This window comes from Mesocricetus auratus, unplaced genomic scaffold, assembly GCF_017639785.1.
Source record: "Mesocricetus auratus isolate SY011 unplaced genomic scaffold, BCM_Maur_2.0 Super-Scaffold_100019, whole genome shotgun sequence".
NCBI classification, from domain to species: Eukaryota; Metazoa; Chordata; class Mammalia; order Rodentia; family Cricetidae; genus Mesocricetus; species Mesocricetus auratus.
Genome location: NW_024429200.1, coordinates 4525956 through 4550341, shown reverse-complemented (window position 1 = coordinate 4550341; position 24386 = coordinate 4525956). Strand labels below are relative to the sequence as shown.

Here is a 24386-nt window from a genome sequence, read left to right as displayed (position 1 = left end):
TTCATGTCTGTGAACTTCCCACACCTCCGTCTTACCCCTAGGTGGCCTCTAAGATGTCCACTGCATGGCCTTTTCTCAGTGCAAAACTCTTACACATCAAACCTGTGCTTTATTTCAGCTCACAGGGCATTCAAATGTAGGGTAGGGAGCCACGGGAGCTGAGGGCCGCGCTTCCTGTGAGGGGATCCCAAGCGCACACTTCTGAGCTCCTGAGACACCTTTCCTGATCTGCTAGGTTCATGAGGGTTGTCTGTGGGAGCCAGAGAGGGAGAGGAAACGCCAGGGCCCTCGCCTGTCACCTGTGTGTGCCGGTCACAGCTCCCAGACGCTTTATCTGTTTCCTCTTGTAATACTCTGGAGCTTGAGTTTCCTGCTTCCACCTCCCGAGATCAGGACAGGGCAAACTCTACCAGGCAGGCTGAGCAGCACAGCCAGGTGATGCCAGCAGCTGAGAGAGAGAGAGACAGACAGAGACAGAGACAGAGACAGAGAGAGACAGTGACAGACAGAGAGACAGTCACACAGAGAGAGACAGAGACAGACAGAGACAGACCTCAGAGAGAGAGAGACAGATAGACAGACAAACAGGCAGACAGAGACAGAGACACACAGAGAGAGACAGAGACAGACAGAGACAGACCTCAGAGAGAGAGAGAGAGAGAGAGAGAGAGAGACAGACAGACAGACAGACAGACAAACAGGCAGACAGAGACAGAGACACACAGAGAGAGACAGAGACAAAGAGAAAACAAATGACCATGTGGCGTCCAGCCCCAATTGATTAATCTACAACACAACTCCTGCACCTAAGCCTTAGAGAACATGGCAGGAGAGGGTGTGGGAAGATGGTAAAGCCAGAGGAACATGATGTCAGCTGAGAGACTCCATCAACTAAAGAAAAGGAGGCCAGAGGCCATGCATTTGAGAGCAGAAAAACTCCGAGTTCAGGACTCCCAGAAAGAGAAGCAAAGAGAGAGTCCAGAGGAGAAGGGGAAGCAGGCCCAGGATCAGGAAGAGGAGCGCAAAAAGCGCAAAGGAAAAGAGAGAAAGGAAAGGGCAAGGCCAGGCTCGGGAAAGGGAGGCGGGGATGGCTGCAAATGCCTCCTGCATGCTTCGGGCCCTGGAGTGGACTGGGGACAGGGGTGACTCAGCCCTCGGCCAGGCAGAGTCTCTGAATCTACACTCTTCAAGTACGTTCTTGGTGGCCAGGTTTTGAAAGGTTTTTAGGTGACTTTCCGGGTCAAATAAAATCCAAAATGGGTGTAGAAAAGAATCAGCCACGCTGAGGGCATGAACAGGAGAAAATACAAGCGCCAGACTGGGAAATACTCCAGTCTGCACCACAATCAACTCAGAAAAGTCCACTGATGCTCTGCCCAGTGAGCCTGGCACAGCCGCTAGCCAGGGTAAGTGTACTGGCCTGGAGGGGGAACTCGGGGAAGCCCACCACTGATGGTCAGAAAGGTCTCTTTCAGCCTGGGTCTCCTTTGAGGAAGAGTCTAGAGACTATGGTAAGAGGTCTTTAATCGGTGACATGATGGACATGGCTGCTTCTTTCACTTTTTTATTTTTTAAAACACTTGGTCCAAAAAGCAAAGTCTAAAGATTAGGTTTTGAATACAGATGTTCAACACATGGTATAGCTTGCTGATATGTGTTTGTATCTCTGGTCCTTGGGCCATAAGCTCTTCTCTGGCAATAGCCAGGGTCTAACGGGTGCCTAGCAGCAGCAGGAAATAGAGCTTCTGGAAGATACTCTAAGGGACGGAGCAGTCACAGCAGAGGCCAGCACGTACATACAGGACACTGGTTGTAGGCTCATTCTACAGTTATGGACATTTAGCCCTGCTTGGCTCAAGCCTACAATTTTAGGAATTTCACGAAAGATGCCGATACACAGTATACATCCAGTATCCTAGCGAGCATTCCCAAGGGGTCCCAACTGCAAAGAGACTTTTCTTCTTATTGCTCGTTTGAGAAACTCACTTCAGTCAGTTTGCTTTTTGTAAAATAAAACAAAAAAACCCCACATCAGTCACAATATAGAAACTATAATCACAAGCACATTGGTGAATGTCTTGAAAGCCCATGGATTACACAGGTAAGAACTACTTACACCGCTGTCCAATGTTCATGCCGCCTAGAATTTTCCTACATGTGTATTCTTCCGTCTTTAGCATAGAGGTGTTTTTATGACTGCAAATTCATCTCCTTCACTTCCAGCCCACCCTTAACCTCACTGTGGAAGGAAGTGGAAAGGTGAAGCAGGAAGGCCTGAATTGAGAAGCCAAGGGTTCCCCGAGACCATCAACAGAATCCCATTTACCTTTCCTTGGCCACCTCTACCTGAAAGAGTGATCGAGAGGCCTTTATTACAGCTGAGTGCCTTCCTGCCCAGAGCAAAACGTGTGTGTGTGTGTGTGTGTGTGTGTATGTGTGTCTGTGAGTGTGTGTGTGTGTCTATGTGTATGTATGGTGTGTGTGTGTGTATGTAAGGTGTGTGTGTGGGTCTGTATGTGTGTGTGTATCTGTGTGTGTGTAAGGTGTGTGTATATCTGTGTGTTTGTGTGTGTGTCTATGTGTGTGTATGTATGGTGTGTGTGTGTCTGTATGTGTGTGTATATCTGTGTGTGTGCGTGTGTGTGTGTGTGTGATAGCAGGAAGAGAAAGGCGGATATTTCATGGCTAGTGTGTGTTGCATCAGAGTGGCATTTGGCCATGCTTATGTGGGCGTTGGTCTGGAGATGAGCTCTGAGCTGATCATAGCCTCTTCACCCCAGCGATAAGGGAACTGCTTCGCTTTCTTCTCTTGCTTCTGGGGGAGGGAAGTGGCAAACCCCCATTGGTACTTTTGACACTCCTGGGTGGATGCTTATGTCCTGGTCTGGAACATGTGTGTACTGTGAGGTTCTCGTCCACTGGAGAGGTGGGAAGCAGGGAACAGGCTGTATGTGTGTAGGAATCAAAAGGCCTGATTATGCTTTCTCAGGAAAAGCAGCTGGCCAACAATAATTAAGGGGCCGCCTCTGATTGCAGGGCCTGGAATCCAGCCTTCTGGAATGATCACAAAAGCCGCTGTAAGGCTCAGGCCTGCCCTTGTGGAGTGCAAGCTAGGAGGGCCTACAGTCCCAGTTGGCATGAGAGAGACCCTGAAGAGGTGAATGGGAGAAGGAAGAAGGCCTTGGAGTCAGAGTAGCAAGGCCCAGATATTGGTTGTATGTGTGTATGTGAATGGGGTGGGGGCGGCTTGGAATAAGGGTTTGTGAAGCTCCTCTATGTGTGTATGCTTTTGAAAGTGAGTAGTTTTGTAGGTTGGAAACAGTTCTGTAACAAGCCAGAAACCTGGTGTGTTTTCCCTGTAAGAGCAGCCTGAGCCACCAGTGCTCAAGGGTATTAGACTATCCAGGGGACCATAACCCAGTGGGTCTCAAACTGGTCTGTGCCTCACATTGGACTGGGACCCCCAGTGAGCACTGATACTTTAGTCTTCCCAAGGCTCTGTTGAACTGACCAAAGTCACATACATGACACTGTGGAAAGGGTCCATTCACATGGCAGAGTCTGTGAATTCCTATCGGACGATGGGGGCTGACAGGTCCAGATGAAAGACAGATGCCATCTTAGAGCCCAGGTCTCAGGAGGCTCTCTGAGGAAGAGGATAACTCAGCTCTCATGGATACATGTATTTATTATTTTTGACAGGATGTAACCCTGGCTGGCCTCAAAGTGTAGTGACCCTCTTATCCTGCCTCTCAAGTGTTTAGACTAGAGGCATGGATTACCACTCCAGGCTATTTTTATGAACTTTTTCAGAAAGCCCAAGACTGAACTCAGTGGGGGCCAGAGAGACTCCACACAGCTTCCTTGTTCCCCAACCTCCTGCTCTGCAGCCATGACAGGCTGCAGAAAAAAACCAGCAAGACAAAGGCCCCTGACCCAGCAACATGTGCTAAGTTCCCTCCCTTGCCTGGCCTCCTAGTCACTAGGAAGCTAGATGCCCTCCATGTGGCAAGGAACCAATCAGAAGTTAACTGCCAGGCTCTGGATATGATTTATGATAACAGCGGAACGCAGAGCATAGCAACTGTCCTGGTAGGGCATTCCTGTTGCAGCTGGCCAATCAACACAAGGCGTCCAGGCCCGGAAGTGCCCAAATCCTTGAAGCTGTTGTGAACCTCCAGGCACTCCCGTTGCTCACCCCAATAAATTCCCTGCCTTCGGAGGAACTGAGTTAATGCCTTTAACTCATTAAACAATAAAAGACTCTTTGCTTTTGCATCAGAATGGGTCTCTTGGTGAATTTGGGGTTCAGAATTTGGGCACAGGGGTTTCTCGATGACATGGCAGAGCCACTCTGCTGGGAAGCTAGGGGTGGGAGAATTGTGTCGCAAAACAGAGAGGCTATGAGCATTTTGTGAAGTCATGGGTTGTAGCCCTACCTGGACCACTCAATGACAATGTATGGTTCCCTCCCCCAGTCTCCTCATGCTAAAGATTCCTTACTAGGCAACACGTGGCAAGGAAAGCTATTTATATAAGAAAAACACCAAATTGATTATCTCAATGTCCAGCAATGGGCAGTTGTTGCAGAGGTAGGCAAGTATGTAGAACAGCCTGTTCCCTTGTTGTAACTTCAAGAATATAAACACCTGTCCCAACCCTCCCCCATCAGCACTCACAGAGAATTTCAGTTCCTTGGGAGCAGGTGCCTGAGAAATTGAAGTGTGAATTCAGTCATGCAAATCACCAAAGGGCCTGGGGCCCGAGAGGATTCAGGAGAAAGACAAAGAAACTCCTGGCATCAAAATCCCTCAAAGTCGGTCATAACTGAGCTACAATACACAGACCCTGTTCTGTTTGTTGATCTTTTCACCATAAGTTCATAATTCAACAAGTTTTCTTCCTATGTCTGTCTGAAATTACTAATATAGGAAACTAGAGGAAAGGAACTTGGTCCCTTCTGAGAAGCAAGCAGCTTGGTACCAGGCACAACAGTGGACATTTACTCCGTGTCATCCTTTATCTGTCATAGCCTGGTGAAATAGCCTCAGAAAGACATTCAGGGGTTAGACAGCCAGAACCTCACTCACTCCGACATGGAGCACCCAGTTCCAGGCATGTGGTTGGGGATGGGGAACCAGCAGTGGAAGCTGGAGCCCGCACCACTTGAGGTGGAACCCTCCTGTGTGACTAGATTTCATCCCGGAGTCTTAGGGACACCATGGCTTTCTGTGTGTGTCATGACAGCAGAGCTTAAATGCTCTCAACAGTCTGTCAACAACAATCAGGGCCATGAAGATGTGTGGAAACCAAAATCCCACTTCCAATTCTCTCCCCCAGAGCTAAGCCACCTGCAGACAATAAGAGCAAACAGAACCAGGAAGAAACGGAACAAGAAAGCCCAAACTTCATGTTTCTCAGTCTGCCTGGCCTTCCTGCTGGTTCAGTTTCTTCCCACAAATCAAAGGCAACACCAAAGAACCTCGTGTCCCTTGCCAAAAGGATTTGCCGCTGGCAGCTAGGCGTCTGCCTCTCTTTCTCACCACGCAAGAACAATGCACACCTCAAGACAAGTCAAGGTCACTGAGTATGTTCATATAGCCTGTGATGCCCTGAACCCAAGAGAAAGCAGACCTGTTTCCATGTGGGCTTGGTCCTGACCTCACCTTATAGGCCCCGCTTTCCAGGGGCTCCCAAATGTGGGTCACAGCCTGCAGCAAGAATCCTGGAAAGAAAACTTGCAAACCCAGAACAGAACTAGAAAAACAACTTCAAGCAGCACCTCCCAGGTGAACGCATGATCAGGCAGGCAGCTAAAAGTCAGAGTGGCAAAGACTGACTTGGGGAAGTCTTTGGTTTTATGTAAATAGCCTGCACTAGAATTTTATATAAATTCTCTGGGAGACGCCAGCCCCTTTTGCAAAGGATGATGTATAGGAACTAAGTCATCTGGAGTGGAAACAAGGAGGAACCAACACTCCCAAATTTTCAGCTGCTCTCTATTGAAATCCACAGGTCTGCACCTGGGCATTTGAGCAAGCCCTCGTCAACATAAAGGAAAAACAGCATCTGTGTGCCAACAGTCCCACGACTCTCTTTTAGAAGCCAATCCAGATTCCTGCTGGTGGTATGGGAAAACCATTATGACTGATCTAAAGACACAAAGTTAAAGTGCACCGCTGCCACAGGCAACCCCGGCTGATGAAGTCAGGGTCTACAACGTGGCAGCAGAGCAATCAAGTGAGGGAGGTTCGTATGCAGGAGGGGCTCCAGAAACTTCCTGCGCCTGTGCTCAGTTTTGCCCTGTACCTGGGACTGCTTTAAAAAATAATAAGACTCAGGAGCTGGAGAGATGGCTCAGAGGTTAGGAGCACTGACTGCTCTCGCAGAGAACCTGGGTTAGGTTCCCAGCACCCTCGTGGCAACTCACAACTGTCTGTAACTCCAGTTAGAGGATCCAATGCCCTCCTCTGACTTCCTCGAGCACCGGGCACAAATGTGATATATATTCATACAGGCAGGCAAAGTGCCTCTACACGAATTAAAATACAAAAAACTTTTGAGGTTAAATTATTTTTAGAAGATTTTCCTTTGTAGGAGTTTCAAATTTATAAGACATTTTCTTATTGAAAGGATGAGAAAGGGCTGGGAATGTGGCTTTGGTGGCAGAGTATGACTTAGCATACACAGCCCCTAGGTTCAACACCCAGCAACATATTAAGCAGGTGTGGGGGCCACACATCCCTGTTACCTGAGATCAGAAAGGCAAGGTCATCCTTGGCTACAGGAGAGTGTGAGGCCATGGCTGGAAAGATAACCTAGTGGTTAAAAGCACTGGCTATTCTCCATCCGACCAGAGTTCTATTCCCAACACCTGTGTCAGGTGGTGTACAGTTAGTTGTCTGTGCATGACTCCAGCACCAGAGGATCTGGTACTCTCTTCTGGCCTCCCTGGAACCCGCATGCACTGGTGCATACTCACACGGAGACACATACACACCACTTGTTTTCATCTTTAAAACAAACCAAAAAGTGTTTGCAAGGCCAGCCTCGACTATGTGAGACCCAGTCACAGAAATAAAACAAAATTCAAGACCCAAAGGCTTCAAGATAGTTGTGTCCTAGTTGGACCAGAAACTCTTCTCACCCCACCCCCACACACACCTGTAGGAGGAATCCCAGCTGGAGGAAGCCCTTCTAGAAGCTTGGGGCTGCTGAGAAACCCAAATTTTCTCTTCAGCCGTATTTCTCTTCAGCACTTATGTGGCTGACCTCAGGCCAGGATTAAGAACTCCTCCTGTCCCTGGGAGGCCTGAAGACTGGAAAAGAGCATCCCTGGACTCAGTAAAGCGGACAGTGAGGGCAGAATGGGGCAGGGGTCTGCAGGGGAACAGGCATGGGTGCCACCACCGCCCTCTGTGGCAACAGTTTGGAATTGCTTATTTCCTTTAAAGCAGCATTTACTCAGTCCTTCCTGCAGGCTGGCCACACTACAAAGCCTCTGTCCTCACCTGCCCTGGTACTTCATCCAACACTGGAGCCAATTTGTTTGGGGAAGCTTTGTCCCTCTGTGTCGTCTCTCTCTCTCTCTCTCTCTCTTTCTCTCTCCTCTCCCTCCCTCTCTCTCTCTCTCTCTCTCCTTCCTTCATTTCTCTTTCTTATGTCTCTTACTGAAACAGAATCTCAAGCAACCAAGCTATCCCCAAACTCCATCTGTAGTTGAAATGTGCTTCCAACTCCTACTCCTCCTGTCTCTCTACCCCCCGAAACGCTGGGATTCACAGGTTTAGGCCACCACACCTGGCCTTCTCTCTATTTCCCCACAGTGTGAGTACTGTTGACGACTCTGGGCTCAACATGAATGGGTGTGCGGAGTGCTTTCTCAGTGAAAGAATCAGAAGAAGGGAAATGAGTTCTTTGTGGCCATGCGGCAAACTCCAGCACTTTTATAAGTCTGTGGCCTTCCGCCTTTTTTGTGGACCGCAAATGAAACACACAAACAGACAGACAGACAGACACACACCACACACACACACACACACACACACACACACACACACAGACACACACACACTATGCTGACTGGAAGGACATCCAGGGACAAATGGACTCATCATGGGCAGAATGAAAGCAGGACCACAGAGGCACCAAGGATGCTGCCAGTTTTGAAAACTGGCATTGACTGTGTGTACACTGCTAATACACTCCCCCTCCTTCCTGCAGTCTGTACTCTTACCAGACAGCTCTTCCCAGATGGAGCCCCCGCCCTGCACAAAGGCTTTGCCGCCAGAGACGACACTGATACAGCCCTGCACTAACAGGCGAATCCATCCCTAGTGGGCTTCGCAGTCAGCGGGAGGGCACACACAGCCTTCCTCACCCTGACCACTCCCTAGCATCTTGCCAGCCCTCGGGATCCTGCAAAGGAAGTCTGCCCGCTCTCTGCACTCCCTCTGCGCGTTCTCTGAGTTCACCAGCCTATTCCTCTGCCACGCCCACGCCCCTGTGTCCCCCACTCCATTCCCCTTCTACTCTCCCTCTTCCCCTCCCCCAGGCCTGTCTAGATTACTTTATGTGGACCCTTGGCTTCAATACAAAGCGCCAGACTCCCAGCACCCCAACTGAAATCTCCAATTGGAACCCCTCTCCAGAACGCCAGATCCAGTTTCCCAGTTGCGTTTCAGACATCACTCCTGAATATTCCACAAATGCATCTGTCACCAAGTCTGAAAATGAGCTCGTTATCTTCTCACCAAACTCATTTGCTCTCCAAACATTCCCATTCTAGGTCAATGGCAACTCAAGCAGCCAACACAGGGCACAGGAAGTCTCCCATACTCTTCCTTCCTCACATCACCAAGTCTCCAGATCGGCCTTCGAAGCCTCTCACAGACATTGTTCCCGCTGTGGTCCCAGGCCTCCGGATGAACTTGCCAGCCTGTAGACCATTTTGCCACCGTCAACTCCACCATCCAAGCGTTATCTTTTAACCGCTTTCTGAGTTTCCTTCCTCAAACACATTTCTGCTTCTGTCCTTGTCTTATTAACTGCTCCCACCTTCCCATCTACAGAAAGAACGTGCAAACCTTTCACCATCTTGGACTAGCTCCCAACACTCTCCCACAGAGCCCCCTTCCCCAAGCTACACTGAAAAGTACTTGGGGGTGTCTGTGGGGAAGTGACAGTGCCCATTCTGTAATCATAGCACTAGGGGAGCCGAGACAGAAAGATCTTGAGTTTGAAGCCCCTTTCTGAAACAAAACTACTTAGGATTCCCGGGATGAGCTCCAGCTTTTTGTTACCCTTCTACATTGTGAGCTCCTGTTCACCCTGGAGCACCCACTGTGGATGCTACGTTAGACTCTGCAAAGAGTTCGCAACTCTTCAATCCTTTCATCTCTCATTCCATTCCCTGTGCTGTAAAAAAGAGCCTGAGCACAGCTCTCCTGCAAAACACATTCCCGGTATTTAACCGCTTATAACTCAATGGCCTTCTTGCCTTTGCTCCTCCAGACTCTACGGGGGAAAAACAGAGAGAGAGAGAGAGAGAGAGAGAGAGAGAGAGAGAGAGAGGGAGGGAGGGAGGGAGGGAGGGAGGGAGGGAGGGAGGGAGGGAGGGAGGGAGGGAGGGAGGGAGGGAGGGAGGGAGGGAGAGAGGGAGAGAGGGAGAGAGGGAGAGAGGGAGAGAGGGAGGAGGGGGAGGGAAGGAGGGAGAGGGAGGGAGGGAGGGAGAGAGGGAGGGAGGGAGAGGGAGGGAGGGAGGGAGGGAGAGGGAGGGAGGGAGGGAGAGACAGACACAGACACAGACACAGACACAGAGAGACAGACACAGACACAGACACAGACACAGACACAGAGAGACAGAGATCTTGCGATTGGAGGAAGGAACAAACTGAGAGTGTTATTTCCCCAGGATGTGTGGGCAGGAAGCAAGGACGGCCTTGGTGATGGAGCCCTGGCAAGGCTCTGACTGGCCGCCCCAGGTTGTCTGCTAACAGGATTGCCCAGTGAGGGAGGCTCGTCACCACAAATCCCATGTCCTCCACTTGTCTAAAAACATCGCCCTATCAGTTTTGAGTCCCGCTAGCTTGCTCGCTCTCAGCCAAAAGGAATTTCCCTTTACACAAAAGCTATTCAGACATTTCCAAGACACGAAATGCTACAAACCAGGATTTTCCACCCAGACAACTTGGAAACTGTGGATCGCTTCTCCCCAGACACCTTTTATTTGCCAAGGACTCTGAAAGGCCTTTTCTCTTTAATATGAAAAAAAATGTCTCCTACCTCCCTGTTTTTTTCCACTTTTTATTTTGTCTAGATTTCACTGAAGCCAACTTTTAAACCAGAAGGCAGGTTTCCACATTATACAATACAAATCAGCCAGGCGGGGCGGCATGCATAAGCAATGGCGGCACTCGGCAAGACGAGGCAGTAGGATCATGATCCTAAGACCAGCCTAGGCTGCAGAGACTATAAAAAACAAGACACACACACACACACACACACAACTATACCCATCAATTAGGTTGTCCAAATGAAGTAGTCAACCGATTGAATACCATTATTGTTATTTTTAATAGCCCATTTAACTGAAGTTTTCTAGAGTTTTTGTTTAATATATTGTTAAGTTAGTATGCAAAGTAATGGGTTTCGTTATGGCATTATGTAGCCTGGTTTTGTTTTCAGACAGGAGACTTTTAGTCTGGTGTAATGGTTCACACCTGTAACTCTAGTATTCCGGGGAACTGAGACAGGAAGATTTCTGTTGTTGGCTACACAGTGGGTTTAAGGCCAACCTGAAACACAGAGTGACATCCTGTATTAAAAAGACAAAAACAACAACATTCAATGGTGGGTACCCAAGCCATAAAGGGAACTTCAGCCCATCTAACACAAATGTGGACTTTGGCTTGGGTAGACGGCATGGAGTATGAAGCAAGCTGCTTGTGATGAGCTCCCACATCAAAATGTTTTAGATCCCGGATGAGAGCTGCCCACCACAGATGCCACTGGCAAGGAAGGGCCATGGAGACTTGGGCAGTGCAGAGGAACCCATCCGAACTCTTCAACAATGACAAAAATCAAGGCTCTTCTACAATGCTAGTCAAATTTAGGTAAGTTACATCAGAGGAAAGCAGCCCAAAAGCAGCCAGTTTAACATGAACAGATTGTAACCCACCCTGAGAACAGTCATGAGACCCACAGGACTGTAAGGGACATGATCTAAGGGCTGACTTTTGCACCGACCTTCCAAACAGTGAAACAACTCTACATATCACCACCACACCAAGTCCACAAAGGATATCCCTTGCCAAAGTGTAGAAGAAGTCCAGACAAAACAAGGCTGCATGTGGTAGGTGACATTGAATCCCCAAGCAGCTGTCTCAGGAATGCCCATGAGAGCACTGCATGGGTTGACACTTCGGGACTGCTAAGTCACCAAACACCCCTGAGATAACAAGGGAGCCTGATAACAGGAAGCAAAGCAAGCCTGGGCCCTCCTTAGTCAGAGGAACATACTGTAAAGATTCAAGGGTTACTCAGCCCCAGATGTTTTGCAGCTAAGGCAGACCCAGAAGAATCTGGGGTCATACTCCAAAGATCTCCAGTTCTCTATCAACAAACAACAGACTTGAAGACTCAGTTACACCAGGAGGCGGGGAGCACACAGAAAGAGAAGACAGCCAAGGACCCAATGCTCATGTTTAAGGTAGAGTCAAGAAGCCAGTGACAGAGGAGAAGTTAAGACCCCATCCCCTCAGTGTTGTGGGAACTCAAGCAAAGGCTACTGATAGCCAGGCATGATAGCGCATGCCAGCAGTCCCAGTGCTTAGGAAGCTAATGCCAGAAGATAGTTTGAGGCCAGCCTGAGCTTTAGAAGAGTCAAAGCCAGCACAGGCTACAATGCAAGACCCCATCTCAAAGAGAAAAAAAAGTTACAAGGCAAGCCTATGGTCAACACTGTCAAATATTTCCACAAGGCCCAGGAGGTAAACACAGAGGAAGGATGGTTGGACTTGAAGTTAGGGGGAGGTTGTAGAAGCCTACAATCAGTGACAGGAACCAGAGCACCGGGGTGAGACTAAAGAAATAGAGGCTGTAGCTGATAACTACTTGTGTGGGGGGAAAAAACCTGACCATAAACAAGACTGACAGAAACATGAGCAGCTGGCAAGCATGTGTCGAAGGCAGAAACGTGTGTTTATAGCTGAAGATAGAAGCTGGCAAGAGAAGAATTCAGATACACAAAAGAGAATAATTATAAGCCCCCCTCTGCTTCCCAAGTGACATCAGACTCCCATGGTCAGGACAGCTCATCCTCAAACTAAAGACATTTGACACAGAGGACAGGGTAAAAATAAATACGTCTATTACAGGCAAAGAAACAAATCCAACTAACACGCCCAAGGACTCCAGACAATCGGGGGCCTGGATAGAGACCCACCCATTCTACAATACAGGTTCCACTCGCACCCCTAGTGAAAGCCAGGGCTCTTGGACGATTGCTCCATTTTCATTGTCTTCTCTAAACAAAAGGCAGACACAATACCAGTGTCCTGGCTAGTTTAACGTCAACTTGACACAGCTATAGAATTACCTAAACGGAGGGAATCTCAACTGAAAAAAATGTCTCTATAAGATCTACCTATATGGCATTTTCTTAATTGGGGATCAACAGGGGAGGGTCCAGCCCATTGTGGGTGGTGCCATCCCTAGGCTGGGTTCTACAAGAAAGCGGGCTGAGCAAGCCATAAGGAGCAAGCCAGTAAGCAGCACTCCTCCATGGCCTCTGCATCAGCTTCTTCCTCCAAGTTCCTGCCCCGTTTGGGTTCCTGCCCTGATTTCATTTAGAGATAAACAGTGATATGGAAGTGTAAGCCAAATAAACACTTTCTTCCCAAGTTGCTTTGGTCACGATATTTCATCAAAGTAAGAGAAACACTAAGACACCAAGCCAGCTACATGGAGTCCTTATCAAACTAAATATGTGTATCTTAAAAAGCCTTCATGACAATGCAGATTTAAAATACACACGCACACACACACATGCACACGCACATGTTGATACATCATTATATATTAACAAAAAAGACCGGAATCACCCAATTTATCCATTTTCCAGGATGGTTGTGTGTCAAGGGACTATCATGGATCACTTAGTAAAGAGAAGGGCATGGAAAAACCAAAGGCGCATCTGGTCTCAAGAAGCCGGTCTTCCAGGGGAGCAAATTACTACTCCAAGTCTCAGATTACTCATATAAAACTCACTCTGTACCAAAAATTCAAGGTCACCTGGACCTTTGATTTGGAAGAGCCAGGGAACATCCAGTGAGCAGGGAGGAATTAGCTCAGGGTTAGCACAAAGATGGTAAGATGACAGGCTTCATCATTTCCTTTCAATTCTTCAAGCAGGAGACAGAGGCATTCCCTGGGACAGTGCTAATGGCTGATGTTCTACAGCTCAACCACAGCAAATGACCAGCAAGGCCTTAGGGCCATGCCCCACGAAAGTCAGTAGGGAGGCCAGGCTACGGCAGGAAGTTCATGCAGCAGACAGACACATAATGCTTCACCAATGTTCGAACAGCCAACAGGCAAGCAGGAAAATAGCTTTGAAAATGGTCCTCAGCCTTCACCCTGCTGTGGACTTGTAACGGTACAAGTCATTTTTGCCTTGCATGGTGAGCAAGATTCCTAGCCCCACCAGCTACCTCCAGCGCTGGTATTTGGTTCTGATGCTGAGAGTCTGGATAACATGGCTAATTCTGCACATCTCGGTCGATGAACTAGGACAGACCCTCCCTGACCTCACCTCCATGAACAGGCATTGTATGTATTTCATCTTTTTTTTTCTGCCACTCTAGAGTTCCTTCCTTGGACACTGGTAGCACACCTAAACAATCCTTAGACGTAGAATCTGGGCTTATTCTTTTGTTCTTGTAGTTAGTAATTACTGATGTAAAACATTTTTCTAGCTGCTACCTCACCTTTCAAGAGATAGCAGGCACACCTCTGTTTGCTAATCAAACATAGCTTTTGACAGACTATTATACCAACAATCACACCTAAGCCTCTAGTATCTCTTTCAGCCATAAACAATTAATCTAGGCCCGTCCTTTCAATCCTACATTTTTTCCTAGCTGCTGGTTTGGATATGGTCCTATGACACGATCCTTAACAATAAACTAAGTCAGCTGTGGAGCTGTTAAAATTTTCCTAAGGGCTGCAGAGATGGCTCGGCACTTGCTGCTCTTGCAAGGGGCAGGGTCTGGTCCTCAGCACCCACACTGGGTGGTTCACAAACACCTGTAACTCCAGCTTCAGAGGATTTGGTCCCCTCAGCCAATGAGGACCCAGGTTCCACATCAGGGCTTTGCCAGCGGGCAACGACAGGAGATGACAGCTCATAGCACCCACCAAAGGCTACATTGTCCATTACAGCCATGCCGGTCCCTGGGCCTGCTGGCAAGAAGATCAAAGCCCTCAGCCTATGAGCTGGGCCAACTCCTCAGCAGACAGTGTCAGCCAGATGAGAAAGCCAGATGCTTCCCAGGGGACACCATCGGGTTCCTTAACTCCCACCAGCGGAGACCAGTCATTTCACTTCAGAAACTGACCAGATGGAAAATCTGAGTAGTAGAGCCCCCAATTCATTTTACATCTGTACCGCACGTTCAAGACAAGCAGAACCTGCGGCCATCTCTGTAAAGACTACTTCTACCTGCTCATTTTTAAATGGATGGAATCAATGTAAAGGTTGGCAAAATCTTTATTCACCAGGTAGAACAGAAGAGGGGAAGTGGCCATGATGGCAAAGTTTATTCTGCACAATCCAGGGCTGGCTAGCCTTCAGCCTGGGAATCCATTCCATGGCGTGTCACTGATGCCTGGTGTCTTCCCGCAAAGTCTGCGGCAACATGAGGGATATGCTTTAATGCAGTGCTGATATCCCCTCTGTTGAGAAAATTACGTCTAGTCCAGTTTTAGATGAGTCTACTTTAGTTTCATTTTAGACTCCAATTTCATTGCCTTGGTCTCTTAAACTGCATTTTTTTCCTTTTCTGATCTTTTTAATAAAGTCTCACTATGTAGCCCAGGCTGACAAGGAACTTGCTAAGTAGTGCACATGGACCATGAACTTGTGATCCTTTTGTGTCAGCCTCAAATGCTAGGATTATAGCCATGACGATGACATCTGGCTCCAAGTCTTCATTTTCTAAGCATATCCAGGATGTAAAAATCCAAACAGCGCAGGCTGGTTAAAGCACTTTCTGTGCAAGCCTGACAACCTGAGTTCAACACCTGAAACTCACAGTGGCAGAGAGAACCAAACCTGAAAGGTGTCCTTTGACCTCCACACATGCACACTAGCACACACATGCACATACACACATGCACACACATGTGCACACACACATACACACATACACACACATGCACATATACACATATACACACATGCACACTAGCACACACATGCACATACACACAAATAATCATTATAATAAATAAAATATTTAAATTGAACAGTGCCAAATGGTATAGTATATACCTGAGCCCCCTCCTTTCTCCTGACTCTAGAACTCCAAATCCTTTCACCAGAAACAATTTTCCATTTTTTAAAATCACATCCCCAGACAGTCTGTGCACAGATACATTAATATAGTTTTTATAGACTCTTACAAGGGCATATAACATTAGAATCGCCCAACATCCAGGCATGTCTGTAAAAAGGGGACAAGGTTCTCAGAATGGTTCCCAACTCTAAAAGACAAGTCCTCATTCCTGTATCAGCCATCATTATAAACACTTTCATCCCTGATTGGCCTGGAAGCAGCAGCTTTCATGGAAAAACTATTGGTCGAACTAAAATAACATCTGTCACCTTAATCACAACCTTCTCTTCAGTGCTGGTGACAGACCTCCTGGGTCACACCTTGGCTCAGAGGGCTTTACTGAGGCCTCAAGAGGAAGCCCAAAGCTCTCCTCACTCAGGACCTGCTGAGCAAGCCACATCCAGCCTAGTCATGTGTTTCATTATTCAGGTGACTTTAAACCTGTTTCCCCTAAGCCTTGAGCCTTCAGGACAGAGAAGTCTTCGTGGCTAGCTAAACAAGAAAAGCACTGCTCTCCGTGTTCACAAGACACATACAGGAAAGAAAATCCCAGCCTTAGGCAACTTGGACCTTTTCTCTTTTTGAAACGAATTGAGAGGTTTGTTAAAACAGAGCCTTGGTGACCAGATATGTTAGCTAAATCCCAACTTAAAACAAAAAAAGATCACAGAAGAGGCGGCCAGCCCCAGTTAAACATGAGCTGCTCCGGGGCTCAGCAGTTTCTATAACCCTATCATTCTCTCCCAACCTTTTAATCAGATACCTTTCTTCAAGTCAGGAGTTTTCAACCTATAGCAGATCTGGATTTGCATCCAGGTTACATTACTAATTAGCTGTGGGGTCCAAACCTCACAACATGCTCCAAAGCATCACGCCTTAGTTATTTTTTTATATATGAAATTAAACTAATGGGGGAGGGGAGGAAGCTCAAACAGCAAGATGGCTCAGCAGGTAAGGGGCACATAACTACACCTAGACCTGAGGACCTTAGTTCAATAGCTGGAACCCACGGTGAGAAATAAACAGACCAAACAAGGACTCTCAGCGGTTCAGAAAGAGGAAAACAACATCATTCTAGTAGAGCATCTGTTTCCCCAACAAAACTTGGGGGAACCCTTGCAAAATAAACTTACAGGACTCCTATTCAAAAATAACCAAGGTTTTTAAGATGGTGACAGAAGGGCTGGAGAGAAGGCCCATCCCAGAATGTGCTTGTCTCACAAGCCCAAGGGCTGGAGTTCAAAACAGAGAACCATTGTTAACAAAAAACAAACAGGCCTGCTATCTCAGACTGCTATCCCTGCTATCCCTGCTATCCCAGCATGGGAGACGTAAAAGAAGCAGAGATCCCTGGTGCTCACTGCCCATCCAGCCTAGCCTAAGTGACAAATTCCGGGCCAAAGAGAGACCCTGTCTCAAACAACAAAGGAGGTGGAGAAATAACACTGGCTTCCACATGCCCACAAAACACACACACACACACACACACACACACACATGCCCATGAAACACACACACACACACATGCACATGAAACACACACACACACATGCCCATGAAACACACACACACACACACACACATGCACATGAAACACACACACACATGCCCATGAAACACACACACACACACACATGCCCATGAAACACACACACACACACACACATGCCCATGAAACACACACACACACACATGCCCATGAAACACACACACACACATGCCCATAAACACACACACACACACACATGCCCATGAAACACATACACACACACACACAGGCCCACAAAATACACACACACACACACATACACACATGCCCATGAAACACACACACACACATACACATGCCCACAAAATACACACACACACACACACAGGCCCACAAAATACACACACACACACACATACACACATGCCCATGAAACACACACACACACACATATGCCCATGAAACACACACACACACATGCCCATGAAACACACACACACACACACACACACACACATGCCCATGAAACACACACACACACACACACAGGCCCACAAAATACACACACACACACACACAGGCCCACAAAATACACACACACACACACATACACACATGCCCATGAAACACACACACACACATGCCCATGAAACACACACACACACACACATGCCCATGAAACACACACACACACATACACAGGCCCACAAAATACACACACACACACACACATACACACATGCCCATGAAACACACACACACACACACACAGGCCCACAAAATACACACACACACACACAGGCCCACAAAATACACACACACACACACACATACACACATGCCCATGAAACACACACACACACACACAGGCCCACAAAATACACACACACACACACATACACACATGCCCATGAAACACACACACACACACACACACACACGCACATGCACACAGGCCCACGAAACACACATACACACCACACACACACACACACATACACACACACACATACATACGCACGCATGTACGCACGGATACACACCACACACACACACACACATACACACACACACACATACATACGCACGCATGTACGCACGGATACACATACACACACACAGGCCCAAGAAACATACACACACATACACACCACACACACACACACACATACACATGCACGCATGCACGCACGGATACACATACACACACACACACAGGCCAAAGAAACACACACACACACACACACACACACACACACAGAGGGTGGGGGGAGGGTCAGAAGATAGTAAAAGGACACCATCCATCCAAGGGTCCTGGGAGACTGCTCAAGGGCACACACACACACACACACCAGGGGCTCCTCTTTGAGGTATAGACCAGAGCTATCATCATCTTTTACTTAACACTTTCCCCAAAGACAGTCTTATCTACACCCCCACTACCCCCCCCCCCCCCATGTTCTCCTCTCAATACACTCAGAAAATTTCACTGGATCAATTCAGGCTCCAGCATTTTGGAAGTAGCCCCTATCTACAAAGAAAATGACTCACCAAGATAGGCTAACCTACAGCAGAAGATGATGCCAAATACATGGTCCATGTCCCCAAGGTACTCCACCTGATGACAGCTGGCCTGTGCCCAGGCTTCTCCTCCTGCTGAGATAACACTCCCCTCCTTCAATCCCCCGTTTGGAGACTACTCATCAGTTCTGGTCTATCCCCTGCCCCTCTACCTCCAGGACTCCATCCTGGTGACATTAGTCTACATTTACTGTTTCCATTAAAACGTTGAGCGTGCTGTATTGCTTGCTTCTCTTTATGCTCATGTGTTGTCTGTTTTTCCCAACACATCTGCAAACACGTGCGAAAAACGTAAACTACTCAGAGTCACGTGCTTTGGTCTGTTTTTGTTCATTATGTATCCCACGTGCCTAGAATACTGTTTGGCACATGGAAATTATTCAGGAAATACGAAGTTAACGAACATCTTTGAATGAAAACATAACAAAAACAGACCATCACTTCACCTACTTGGGGAATCAGCCCCCTCCGCCATCATGGACGAACTGCATGAACAGCTCAGCGTACAGACATCTGAGTCCAAGAGGGAGCTGGGAATGTACCCGTTTTCAAATCATTTCCAAACTTGCCCCCGGTTCAGATCCAGCCATGTAGGCCCCATCACCACTGACTCATACACACACACTCATGACTTGCAGCAATTATGAATGGCATTTTGTATGCCTGAGCGGTTCAAAAGGGAGACACTCGTCTGGAGACCACAATAGTTGCTGAAAAGCAGGGGATTATCAGAAAAATGACCCCACGTCACCGCTTTACCACAACGACACCGAAAACCTGAGTTGTTAATATCAAAGGGAATGCGAGGTGCCCAGCTCTGAAACTGTAAAGACGGTAGCTGGAGCCAAGCCAAGCTTTTGTCCTGCAGTTCCTGCCAGCCTCAGGTAGGGACTCACCTCAAAGCCTCGGGGATCCAGCAATGTGGCTGTCTGCACATTTTATCCCACCAGCTGCAAGGTGGCCTGAATCGGTGGCCTTGCAGCCGCTGGCTGAAGCAGGTCCCCAGTGAGGACTGTGGCTGAAAACAAGCGCCTCTCCACTCGTGATCAAGCTGTAACTCGTGCCAGGGGAAACATCTGGAGCACCCCCCTGCAAAGTTAGGCAACAGCTATGGGTCAGCACGTTCAGGTTCTTTCCGGAGCACACGAAGCACATCTGGGCTCCTAACCCAAAGGCTTCTTGGGGATGGACAGTGGGCAAAGGCCGAAAGGATCAGGATCACACTCAACATCTGGCTGTTGCCCCAGAGGGAACCACCACTCCCTGTCAAGCCTGCACATGGCTTTTCTTAACCAGCTCTTCTCAGCCACCACAGCCGCTTTGGTAGGAAGCAGCAAGGAGGTCCCATCCCTTTTCCCAAAATACAGTCAGCCAGCAGCAAAGGCCAACGAGGTGGAGCCTGCAGGCCGATTTTTTGCAAAAGTTTCAAATATCCTGGCGCTGACCCCATTAACAGCACCAAGGCAGGAAAGCAGCCAAGCCTGTTCTTACCTCAGAGTTTGTGTGTGTGTGTGTGTGTGTGTGTGTGTGTGTGTGTGTGTGTGTGTCTGATTACAAACTTGGAGATGATCGAGAACAAAGCCATATTACCAACACTGACGATCAGACGCACAAGATACCCTTTTGCAAACTTAAGTCTGAAAGTGACATCTTTAAAGGAGCCATCCTCTGAGGCAGTTGAGGTTCCCAAGAGGTCTCTGCGGGAAGGAACTGGTGAGTTGTCCCACCTCTCCCCCAAAGCCTCTCTGAAATATGCAGCTGCCTCAGATTTTCCGGACTTCTCGGAGATCTTTCCCCTGAAAAGGGAGGTAGCCGATCTTCAAGGCTGGGTAGCTGAAGCAGCTAAGTAAGGCAGGCGGCTGGCCCCCGCTGTCCCGTGTGGAGAAAGAAGGCTTTTCAACTCACACGTACATTTTAAAGATATAATTTTTTTTAAAGTTAAGGAACAGGAAAGGGGGAGAAGATAAGAAACAGATGGAAAGAAAATACTACATTATCTTGTCCAATTTAAAACAAACAAACAAATCTTACCACAAAAATCAATGTAACTGGGCGGAGGCATTATCCTCAAAACACATCCCCTTCCCAACACTGCTGTACCGTTAGCCTTAGGAAGAGGGGCTACCGTTAGGAAAATAGTATGATACTTTGGAATACAAAGGGCCACTACTCGGAAGAAAGTTTAAAGGCCCCAGCTGTGCACCATCGTGTGCTCACAGAGGAAGACTCCATCCTCAGACTTCTCGTTACGGCCATGCCCCTTCCCCAGACGACGCTGCCTCCCAGCTCCCAGGTCTCCAGCTGGTGACAACAACCGCCTTTCTCCTCCAAGCACTCCCAGCCCGGGCCGCGGGTCCTCACCGTGTGGTACATGAGGGCCTCGGTCTCTCCGGGCTCTGACAGCTCGCTCAGCTTGCGGTCCCACTGCAGGACGCTCTGCTCCCCGCTTTCCAGCACCTCCATGGCGGTGGGAGCCCCGCGCGGGGCCGGGGATGCTGAGGCACGAGGGGACCGCTCAGAGCCGCCACGGGCCGGCGAGACGCCTCTCCCCGCGGGCGAGCGCTCGAGCGTGCGCGCGTGGACCCGGCAGAGCCCCGCCGACAGCCCCGCGACCCGTGTCCTCCGAGACGTGCGAATCCCCGGGGAGGACAAGCCTGCCGGGCTCGGGCCTGGGGTGCAGGAGTTAAACCGGGCTGTGCATCCGAAAGGCAGGCAAGGAGACGGTGCTCGTGCCAAGAAAGCCCTCGCGCGACAAGCCCACTCCCCCCACTAGGGCTCCGGACAAACTTTGAGACTCCCCTGGGCTCTAGAGCTCGGCTCAGGGAACCCAGAGGCGACCCCACCTCCTCCCAGCCCGGTGACCAATCGGACGCCCGCCTTGCCAAGTCTAGCGTATCAGGAGTCCCCGTCTCGTCCATGTCCCGCCCCCAGGGGCAGAGTCGCGGGAAGTCTCCGCCCAGACCTCGGAATGTGGGCGGAGAGCATCTTTGACGTCACTGGAGAACCCCTCCTGCCCGAGCGTCGCGGCGGACCAATGGGTTGCTTGGGTCTGGAAATGATCGACTGGGACGCAGATCAATGAGAAAGGGGGATCTGAAGAGGCCAACCAGTCAGATAGCGACAAGAATACATTTTATAAGAGACGGCGTGCGCGCCCAGCGTCCGCCCCCAGACTCTCCACTTTTAGTGAGGTCCGCTCCCTGGCGTAATTTCCTTAGAGAGACCTAACAGATTGGAGCGCTGCCCACATTTCAAACCAGTTTAGGTCGCCCGAGTCTGTCTGGATTTTAAAGAATGCGCTCCATATATACGAAAATGGGCGCGTGACTCTCTTTTGCACATGAATCTGGATTTTAACAGTTTTGGCACACGCACTGCTTACTTTCTGTCTGGTTTTATGGACTTGATTAAACAGACATTAACCAATGACACACCTATCCAAGTTCTAAAACCAGTTGGGTTTTGTTGTCGTTTTGTTCTGTTTTTGAGAGAGGGTCGCAGGTAGTGCAGACTGTCCTCAGCCTCACTGTGTAGCTGAGGCTGGCCATGAACTCCTGATCTTCCTGCCTCACCTCGGGAGAGCTGGGAGGGATTACAGGGGTTTGCCACTGGTGCCTGGTTCACAGACCTTTTATTCCCAATTTCCTTTTATGGAAACAGTCCTTAGTTGCCTATAATTTAGCCATCTTAGATGCATAGGAGCTCTTACAATGGGGCAGTCCTGTATCGGTATTGTTTTGTCCTCTTTAAAGCGTGGTTTGGTGTCTGAGGACAGTCAAAAGTCTCAGGACTTTACACTGTCTTTAAGTAACATTTTGCTTCCATGTAAACGAGTCTATTTGTCTAGTCTAGGAACTTGAGAGACAACTTAAATATTTAAATACATAGCTTACTTATATAATAGTTCTCTCAACTTCCCATAAGCCCTTGGTTTTTCTTTTCTAAACTGTTAGCTTCCTAAACCACAACTTCTTTTGTAAATTACCCTTTCAGGTTTTCTCCTGATGGGCAGTGGTGGCACACACCTTTAAGGTGAGGCTGAGGCAGATGGATCTCTGTGAGTTTGAGGTCAGCCTGGTCTACACAGTTAATTCTAGGACAGCTAGATGTGGTGATATTTTGTTTATGATCTAATAAAGCTTGCCTGAAGATTAGAATGCAAAGCTAGTCCCACTCACTAGTCAGCCACAGAGGTCAGACAGTGGTGGTAGACACTAGTTAACCACACTAGTTAACCATAGAAGCTGGACAGTGGTGGCACACACCTTTAATCCCAGCAGTAGAGAGGAATATAAGGCAGAGGAGACAGGAGTGTAGTGCATTCAGTCACGCTGAGGATAGGATCACCTCAGTCTTGGTAGAGGTGAGAACTCTCTGGTAGCTAGCTGCTTCGCTTTTCTGATCTTCAGCTTGAACCCCAATATCTGCCTCTGGGGTTTTATTATTTGTGCTACAGCTAGGGCTGTTACATAGAGAAACCCTGTCTCAAAATACTAAAAGGTAGGAAGGGAGGGAGAGAGGGAGGGAGGGAAAGAGGGAGGAAGAAAGGAAAAAGACAGTGATTCTCTGTGTAACAGCTCTGGCTGTCCTGGAACTCACTCTGGAGACCAGGCTGGCCTTGAACTCAGGGATTTACCTGCTTCTGCCAAGCCCTGGAATTAAAAGCATGCACCACCACTGCCTTGCAGCCCTGTTTCATTTTAACAGAGTCTTCAGCATGAGAAAGTAGGTCAGAGCATACAGACACAAACATTTCTGGGCCCAACATGACTACATCTGACAGAGTCTGACCCTAGCAATGCCCCAGTGATAGGCAGTTTCTGCAATGGCCCCAGTGATAGGCAGTTTCTGCAATGGTCCCCTTTGGGTAAACCTCTCCTATCCAGTGTGGAAAAAGAAGGAGACAATAAAGGATTCTGACTCTATCCTCTTGCTCTCTTCCTCTCTTTTGCTAGTTTGTTCCAAGGAAAGAGAGTCACCACCATGTTGTAATCTACCCTGTGGAGAGACCGGTATATCCAGGGAACAGAGAGAAAGTGTTCAGCCACCAGCCAAGGAACTGAGGTCCCTCAGAGAACAATCCATGAGTAACCGAATCCCCTGAGAGCCACGGAAGGGGCAATAATCTGTTAGAGGAGCTGAGTCACAGATTGCACTGAACCATACTGATCCTGACCCACAGGTTCTGTGAGCTAGGTGGCACTAGGCTTTAGGCCACCAAGTTTTTCTTTTGTAAAGTAGGTTGCAGGACCATCCATATCCTGATGATGCTGGCACAACCCAGGGATTTCTTCAACCTCCCCTGTTTCACGAATGGTGTCCCTGATAACCACACACAAGACGCCTTGCAGTTCGTATTCCTGATTCCCACCTTGAACACCAAAGTCGCTCACCCATTCTTAGGGCTTGGCAGTGTTGCAGACTGTTTTTCCAGCCTCCTGGTGTCCTGTGGAAGTCACTTCACTTGTTCCCTTCTCTATTATCAATTGGTAGGATGGCATGTGTGTGACTAGAAGCCATGCCTTCCTCCAACCAAATTCAGACACTTTTCTGATTTCCCCTTGCATTATTTGCTGTCTGTGTTGTTTCCTCTCGTCTTGGTCATTGCTGTCTCTGGGACTGACACTGACAGTTTCTCCCATCATGAAAACAGAGTCCAGCTTCTATATTGACCTTGCCCCGTTCACTGGCACATTTTA

At 48.5% G+C, this 24386-nt stretch overlaps 1 protein-coding gene across 3 annotated transcripts in view; it reads right to left on the bottom strand.

Moving 5' to 3' along the window:
• Creb3l2 (cAMP responsive element binding protein 3 like 2) overlaps positions 1-21516 on the bottom strand; it is a 111014-nt gene extending 89498 nt beyond the window's left edge. The window contains exon 1 of one of the 3 annotated variants that reach the window (XM_005082405.4): positions 21049-21516. In XM_005082405.4, coding sequence (XP_005082462.2) covers positions 21049-21150 — 102 coding nt within the window. In that variant the 5' untranslated portion in view covers positions 21151-21516. Of the gene's footprint in view, positions 1-7164; positions 7342-19583; positions 19726-21048 lie in introns of those variants that run through there. The other 2 variants (XM_040728547.1, XM_021234286.2) reach the window with 2 other exon arrangements.
• Positions 21517-24386: the final 2870 nt, after the last annotated feature.